Source organism: Myotis brandtii, unplaced genomic scaffold, assembly GCF_000412655.1.
Source record: "Myotis brandtii unplaced genomic scaffold, ASM41265v1 scaffold485, whole genome shotgun sequence".
NCBI lineage: Eukaryota > Metazoa > Chordata > Mammalia > Chiroptera > Vespertilionidae > Myotis > Myotis brandtii.
The window spans coordinates 163,716-171,914 of record NW_005368527.1 but is presented as its reverse complement, the minus strand read 5'-3'; the positions used below and the strand labels follow the sequence as shown (position 1 = coordinate 171,914).

General features: G+C 43.4%; 1 protein-coding gene across 1 annotated transcript; it reads right to left on the bottom strand.

Moving 5' to 3' along the window:
• Window positions 1-599: 599 nt before the first annotated feature.
• On the bottom strand, window positions 600-1,547 carry LOC102261111 (putative olfactory receptor 7A2). The gene has a single exon (XM_005876329.1). The coding sequence runs from the start codon at window positions 1,545-1,547 to the stop codon at window positions 600-602; it is 948 nt and encodes a 315-aa protein (XP_005876391.1).
• Between the last annotated feature and the right edge of the window lie 6,652 nt (window positions 1,548-8,199).

The following is an 8,199-nucleotide window of genomic DNA, read 5'->3' as shown; positions in this document are numbered from 1 at the left end:
AGAGCCCAAGGCCAGTGCCCAGGCATTTTCAGCCTATAGCTTTACCATCAATAGGCAGAGACTTATGAGGAACAAGGATAAAGTCAACATTATCAGGAAGAGCAGTGAAAGTACTGATGTATAAAGAATGAGAAACATAAAAGATAAAATTGAGGTGTCAGATTTTTCTGGAATGAAATTATATAAATAGTGTGAGTAACCAAGCAAAGTTTTTCCCACATGAATAATACACTAGAATAATTATGACTATTTTATCTATAAAATAAAAACAATTTCCTTACAATGATTTCATTTGAGAATAAATTAATCTTCAGAAATCCATGTTGTCCATGAAATAAACTGGAATTTGCATTCTGATAAAGGTTGGGAAAAGCTGTTAGGTTAGAACAAAGGAGAAAGGGAAAGACTCTCTGTATAATAGACGTGGCAGAAAGTGCAATGAAATGGTTACTTAAATTGTATAGAGAAGTTGAACTCAAATAAATGGAAATTCTCGGAAACAAATAAAAGAAGCAAGTTTTACAAACACAATCTGATTAAAGGATCTTATTTCTGGATTTTAGTCTTGAAGCCATGAGATCAAGTGCAGTTTTTCAGACTCAGCACAGCTGTTTTATTATGGCTGCCATCCCAAAGAATCGTTTCAGGGCCCCTTTTATGTCTTTGTTTCTGAGAGTGTAGATGAAGGGGTTCAGCATGGGTGTGACCACCGTGTACAACACTGAGGCTGCTGCACTTGAGTGTGAGCTTTGGGCAGCAGCAGAGCTGAAATACACTCCTAGGCTTGTTCCATAAAATAAGGAGACAACTGAGAGGTGAGATGCACAGGTAGAAAATGCCTTATACTTCCCCTGAGCTGATGGGATTGCACGTATGGAGGACACTATCTTACAGTAAGAGTAAAGGATACAAACAAAGGGACCACCACCCAGGAACACAGCTGCAAAATACATCACCATGTTATTAAGAAAGTTGTCAGAACAGGCAAGTTGGGCCATCAGATTGAGTTCACAGAAAAAGTGGGGGATTTCCAAGTCTGTACAGAAGGTTAGTCGCAACAACAGTAAATTTTCTAACAAGGAATGCAGGGCACTTGTGATCCAGGACACCAGAACCAGCAGTCCACAGAGCCGGGGGTTCATGATGACTGTGTAGTGCAGGGGGTGACAGATGGCCACGAAGCGATCATAAGCCATCACAGTCAAGAGCAAGTCATCCAACACTACAAAGAGTGAGAAAAAATAAGCCTGGCTGATGCAGCCTTCGTAGGTTATACATTTGCTCTGTGTCTGGATGTTCACCAGCATCTTTGGGACGGTTGTGGAGGTGACAGAGATGTCTACCAACGACAGGTTGGAGAGGAAGAAGTACATGGGTGTGTGGAGGTGGGGGTCTGAGCTGACGGCCAGGATGATGAGCAGGTTTCCCAACACAGTGATCAGGTACATGGAGAGGAACAGTCCAAATATGAGGGGCTGCAGTTCTGGTTCCTCTGAAAAACCCAGGAGAATAAATTCTGATGCTCTTGTAAGATTCCCTGGTTCCATGAGGTGGGGGTGACTTCCAAGAAAGAAGAAAAGAGCATGAGGACATTTCACACAATCTAGTATTACTCACATGGCTCTAATGCTACAGTGTGTCTCCTGCAGTTAGGAAATTATTTTCAGTATTTTGGTCTGGGTTTGGTTCCATCTAGGACCTTCCTGTGTCATTTCAGAGTAGGAATTTTTTCCCAATCTGCTTTTTCCATAAGATGTCAGGTATACTACAGTTTTAATGAGAACTTTTTCATGCATTTCAGGAATATGAACTGAGTGCTGACCATGGTTTCAGTACTGTCTGGGGTGTGAGTAGAGGATGCTGAAGAACAAAAGTGCCTACAACTCAATCTGGGGCAAGAATATGTAAGCAAATAATAGAAATATATAAATATAACATTACAAATGGTGAGAGAGCATACGAAGATAATGAGAGCAGGTCTAGAGGAGAAAGTGACGACGGCATTCTATTTTTTATGGGTATTTAGGCAAGATCTTCAAACAAAATGACATTTGAGTAGAGAACTCAAGAGAGGGAGGGAGATCAAAGCCCTAGGGAGGAGCTGATGGGGTTTAGTTATCTGCTCAAAGTTAATATGAGAGTATGTGATGGGCCTTGAGTATAATTTTAGTCAATGGATCTCAACCAGAAATGATTTTGCCCTGAGGGTGTCTGGCATGTCTGAGGGCATACCACAAAACAAATACAATTCACAAAAAAGCACCCCCTTCAATTATTATCCCTCCACAAATGTCAATGGTAAAAGGTGAGAAAACTTAGTTTAGATCAGTACTTCTCCAATTTCAATGTTCCCATGGAATCCCCAGGATTCTGGCTCAAATGCAGAATTTGATGCAGCAGGTCTGGAGGCCTCAGAGACTGTGCATATCTGACAGGCTCCCTGGTGGTGTGATGCTGCAAGTCCAGGCCTGAGGACCACTCTCTGAGTAGAAAGGCTGTGGTTCTGTGTCAGAGTTAGCTGCAGGTAGTTTTAGGTCTTATGACCCAAGTATTGTCTTTGCATGGAGTTTTAAAGGAATAGTTATTCACTCATTCTAGAGGCTATGATTAAATATTTGTTTCCTTTGTATAAGGGCCCTTGAGTGACACAAAATAATACTGAAAAATGATTTGTAGCAGGTAGAATAAGAACCTCCAAAAGACATCCACATCCCAATCCCCAGTAGTTTTAAATATGTTATTTTTTTATAGCAAGGGAAAATTAGGGTAGCAGATGGAACAGGGTTGTTAATTGACTGACTTTATTTTATTTTTAAAATATATTTTTTTATTGGTTTCAGAGAGGAAGGGAGAGGGAGAGAGAGTTAGATGATCAATGATGAGAGACAATCACTGATCAGCTGCCTCCTACACGCCCCCACTTGGGATTGAACTCACAACCCAGGCATTTGCTCTTGCCTTTTTCTTTAATTCTTTATTGTTTAAAGTATTACTTATGTCTCCTTTTCCCCACATTGACCTCTCCCTGGCGCTCCCACTCCTCAGCACATGCTGGGCATGTGCTCTTGACTGAAACCGATCCGGGACCCTTCAGTCCACAGGCCGATGGTCTATCCTCTGAGCCAAACCAGCTAGGGCGCTAATTGACTGACTTTAAAATAGAAGATGAGCCTGGATCATCCAGGTGGAACTAAGGTAAACACAATGGTCCCCTAGATGCAAAAGGGGAGGCAAGATGAAAATGTACACTATTGGTTTATTTTTTGTTTTAAATATATTTTTATTGGTGTCAGAGAGGCAGGGAGAGGGAGATATAGAAACATCAATGATGAGAGAGAATTTTGATTGGCTGCCTCCTGCAAGCCCCTTACTAGGAATTGAGCCAACAACCCCAGCATGTGCCCTTGACTGGAATCAAACCTTCAGTCCACAGGCGGATGCTCAATCCACTGAGCCAAACCAGCTAGGGCTACACTATTGGTTTGTTTGTTTTTTTTAAAATATATTTTATTGATTTTTTTACAGAGAGGAAAGGAGAGGGATAGAGAGTCAGAAACATCGACGAGAGAGAAACATCGATCAGCTGCCTCCTGCACACTCCCCACTGAGGATGTGCCCGTAACCAAGGTACATGCCCTCGACCAGAATCGAACCTGGGACCCCTGAGTCAGCAGGCCGACGCTCCATGCACTGGGCCAAACCGGCCAGGGCTACACTATTGGTTTTGACGAAGGAGGAAGGGCCCTGAGTCAAGGAATGCAGGTGGTCAGCAATGCAAACTGGAATTGGGAAGAAAACAGATTCTCCCCTGAGCTGAAGGAGCCCAGTCCTGCGCCCATCTTGATATGAGACTCATTTCAGGCTTCTGGTACCTAGACCTGTATATGGTCACTTTCAACGACTGCAGGAATATTTTGCAGCAGCAATGGAAATCTCATGGAGTAATTTATTCAGCAAAATACGTTTGATGGAACTGAGTTTAAGTCTCTCTATTCATTAGGTTCCTTGGTTAAGGGCATTTTACTTTGAAATCCCACATGAAGTAAAGAAGAAAATTTAAAACTATTTGGAGATATTCCACCCCCTTAGCTGGGACAGTGAAGTCCTCATTATACAGATGTAAACTGTTCTGAACTATGATGCCTTTGTGTCATTAAGACTTAAGGTACAATGTGTGGCCTTAATTTCTCTATCACTGAACTGTAAAAAGTATTGGTTCTCAGCACACTACACTCTTTGGCTGGAAGTTGGTCAATCCTCAATTTATATTCCCCAAGTGCATGGCAGAATTTCTCATTCCAAGTATGGAAAAATGACCACTGCAGGATAAGGGTGACTGTGGGACAGGAATTTCCACTAATTGTGCAATATAGAAAGTAAAAGAGTACAAAACCCCAAATATATGCAGCCTCACGAGGAATGAAGTAGAACTATTTAGTATTCCTCTTTAGGCTTATTAAATATTTTCTGTGTCAATACCAGCTTGAGAGAAGAGACTGCAATGTATGTCCCACTAACTGCTGTTTTAAGATACTCATATCTACATTCATTAGCCTGAATCTTTTCAAAGAACACAAAGCTATTTCAAATACACCCCATCTTAAAAATGTAATACAAACACTTTCACTTCACTGCATTGTCCTCCACACCCAATACTCTATCTCCTTTTCCCTGAACAGCAAAGCTCCTCCATACGTTTTCATTTCACCTGAGCCATTTTATGCATCTCACTCATTCTACTGTGTCATCAAACTGGACTCCCATTCCCACCACCCAACTGTCAACTGTGGGCCGTATATTGCAGAGTCAAAGAGATACATACCTATTAGCATATTAAGTAAATTGAGTATAAGTTAGTACTTTACTTAACCAAGAATACAAACAGAGATATAGGGTCTCTGGGCTTGGCTGCTTAGAGTCACAGCGACTCAGGTAAAAGCTGACATGTTCCATCCCCTCTGACCCTCTCCTGATGTACCTGCTGGCCTCCCAGGCTCACCTGGATGGGTCTCTGAGAGGAAGGTCTCTGTGTGGAAGTCTGAATGGCTCCCTGAATGGTTGATGATGAGACTGAAGCTCTGCCCCACATGAGACAGCAGGAAGGAGTGAAGCATCAGTCCCTGAGCCAGCTCAGGAATCAAAAGCAGCAACCATGTCCTGTCTCCCAGCATTGTACAAGCCGAGGATGGAACAGGAGAGATATTTACAGCTCTCTCTATACCTGCTCATCAGGCACATTTTTCTTGGGTTATTCCAACTTCTAAGCATGTGATTTCCCTGTGGATCTCTGGAATAAACAGAAAGGAAATTTTTCCTAATGATTCTCTGATCCCAAGAGACCAGGTTAAAGGCCAAGTGAGTTCAGTGTTTATGATGCCTTGTCTAGATCTTACTTGCTTTCCAGAGATCTAACCTCTTATTACCTTATTCCAACACTGATTGAACATTTTCTTCAATGTCTGAGATTATGGAACCCATCAGGCCAGGTCCCTGTGATCCTCAAGCACTGATCTGTGGTGGAGACACAGCCCTGATGTCTCTAGAGAATTGCTACTCTCCTCTCCAACAAATGGACTGTGTTCCTTTGATGTGGAATCCTGGGCTTCACACTCATTGGCTTCCTGACACATCTGTCAAAATAATAAGGAATTTTGTACTTATTTCTCAAGTGAAAATCTGTCATTGATATCTCATTAGAAAATATTTGTTAATTATGAGATTCATTTTGAAAGTTGTATGCCATATATTCTGAGCTTAGTACCTTATAGACTTTGCCTGATTTAATTTTTCAAAATGTCCATTCTATTATGACTTTCATTCCCTTTACAAAAACTGAGTTTGAAGGAGTTTATTGATTTGCTCAAAGTTATGAGCTAAACAAGGGATGGGCTTTGATTGGAATCTGTCAGATTGATTTTAATTTTCAAACTCTGGGCCAGTGTTTCTCTACCCGAGTTGATTTTGCCCCTGGAAATATTTGGCAATGTCTGGAGGAAGGTTACTAAACACCTATAATACCCAACACCAATAATTATCCTGCCCTACTTCCCAACATGAGAAGGTGAGAAAATCTAGTCTAGACCAGCACTTCTCCTACTTCAATGTGCATATAAGTCACCAGGATTATAGTTCAAATGCAGGTCTTGGTGGGCCAGAGATTCCTTTTTGTTTTTGAGATTCTTTGAATGAAACAAGTTCCCAGGTGGTGTGATTGCTGTAGGTGCTGGTCTATGGACCACACTTTGAGTAGAAGGGTGTGGCTGTGTTAGTGTCAGGGGTAGGTAGTTCTAGTTCTTTAGAACCAGAGATCATTTTGCATGTAATTTTGAATGTATAGTGTATTCACTCATTCTAGAAGCTGTTATAAATTCATTGTTCAATGATCTTTTACTAGAGGCCCAGCGTGTGATTGAAATCATGTGAGGAGGCCCCTCCTCCCGCCGTGGGAGGAGGCACCACACGGGCTGCTTCGGGAGTCAGGCCCGACCGCCGCCGTGGGCTCTCAAGACCCACGCCTGACTTCCACCCCAAGCCCCCGTGCCCCCCTGCCTGTGTCCACTCTGGGGGTGCCTGAGCCGGGTCGGTGGTTCAGCCAACCCCAAACCCCCTCTCCCGGCCCCCCTACCTGTGTGTGCTCTGGGCCGTCTGAGCTGCCGCGCCTGCTCAGTCAGGTTCGCCTGTCTCTGTCTCCATCTCTGCTAGGGCCTCACCTGCGCAACCTCCTCCTGTCCTGTCATCCCGTTATGGTGTCCTGGCCTAATTTGCATATTACCTTTTTATATATTACGATAAGTATTTATAAATGACATCATATGATATTCTGAAAAATACCTTTTTAAATTTTTTTATATAAGGGCCCTTGTGTGACACCATGGAATACATTATTGAAAAGATTTTCATAGTAGGCAGAGCTTCCAAAGATATCCACATCATAATCCCCAGGAACTTGTAATATGTTACTTTTTGTTGCAAGATAGGATTAGAGTAGCAGATTGAATAGTTGGCTAATCAGCTGACTTTAAGGTAACATTGACCATAAGACTGTAGGTGGGACTAATGAAATCATGGTGGTTCTAACATTTGGAAGAGGAAGGAAGAATTGTTGGAATCAGAGGGAGACTAAAGATGCTACAAAGCTGGCTTTAAAGATGGAGAAAGGGCCATGTGGCATGAGAAACTGGAGTAGGAGAGGAAATGGATTCTCCCCTGGAGACTCCAGAAGTAACACACCCCTACAGACATCTTTTAAAAAAATTACTATTTTATCCTATTTTTTATTTTTTATCTTTATTGTTGAGAGTATTACAGATATCTGCCAATTTTTCCATTGCCTCCTCCCCTTCATCTCCCTCCCCGCCACCCTGGCCTTCACCACACTAATGTCTGTGTTCATGGATTATGCATATCCTATATAATAAAAGGGTAATTGCAAAAGACCCCAACAGCGGAATGACCAGAACGACCGTTCGACCTGTCACTATGAGTTGCACTGACCAACTCTTGGTCCCTTTCCTCGACCGGTATTCTCCTATTGCCCGATGGTGAACAGGTACCAGGGGTTGGTGGCAGGGGATGGGGGTGGTGCCTGGCCAAGGTCCCTGCCCTGTGGGTTGCCCCCAACACAGAGGGTGATCTGCGGCAGGTGCATGGCCGGTGAGTGGGCAGCAACGGCCGACCTCTTGGTTCCTCCCCCAGGCCATCAGGCTCCGATGGCCTGGTGACGGACCTGGACTGGTGGTGGGTGGCAGTCGGGGGTGGGGCCAGCTGCGGGCAGCCAGGGAAGATGGCCCTGATTGCAGGCCAGATCTAGGGACTGTACCTGGGCATGAATTTCATGCACTGGGCCTCTAGTCTACACTAATAAAAGAGAAACATGGTAATTAGCGTACGACCGCTACCCTTTTCATTGGCTAATCAGTGAGTATATGCAAATTAACTGTCAGCCAAGATGGCGGCCGGCAGCCAGGCACTGAAGCGAGCAGGGAGGCTTGCTTGCTGCAGACTCCAACGTTCCCCGCCTCACTTGCCAGCCTCTCAGTTGCAACTCTAAGCAACTATATACTATGTTGCAAATAAGAAGCTAAACAAAACCCCAGAAAAGGGCTTCCATTCAGCCGGGCTCGGACCGCAACATTGTATCTATGTTTTCAGCAGCAAGGCCCCAGAGCTAAAGCTGGCCCAAAAAAAAAAAAAAAAAAA

Excerpts from the sequence above, each read along its gene's own strand:
- LOC102261111 (XM_005876329.1), bottom strand. The coding sequence starts at position 1,547 with ATGGAACCAGGGAATCTTACAAGAGCATCAGAATTTATTCTCCTGGGT.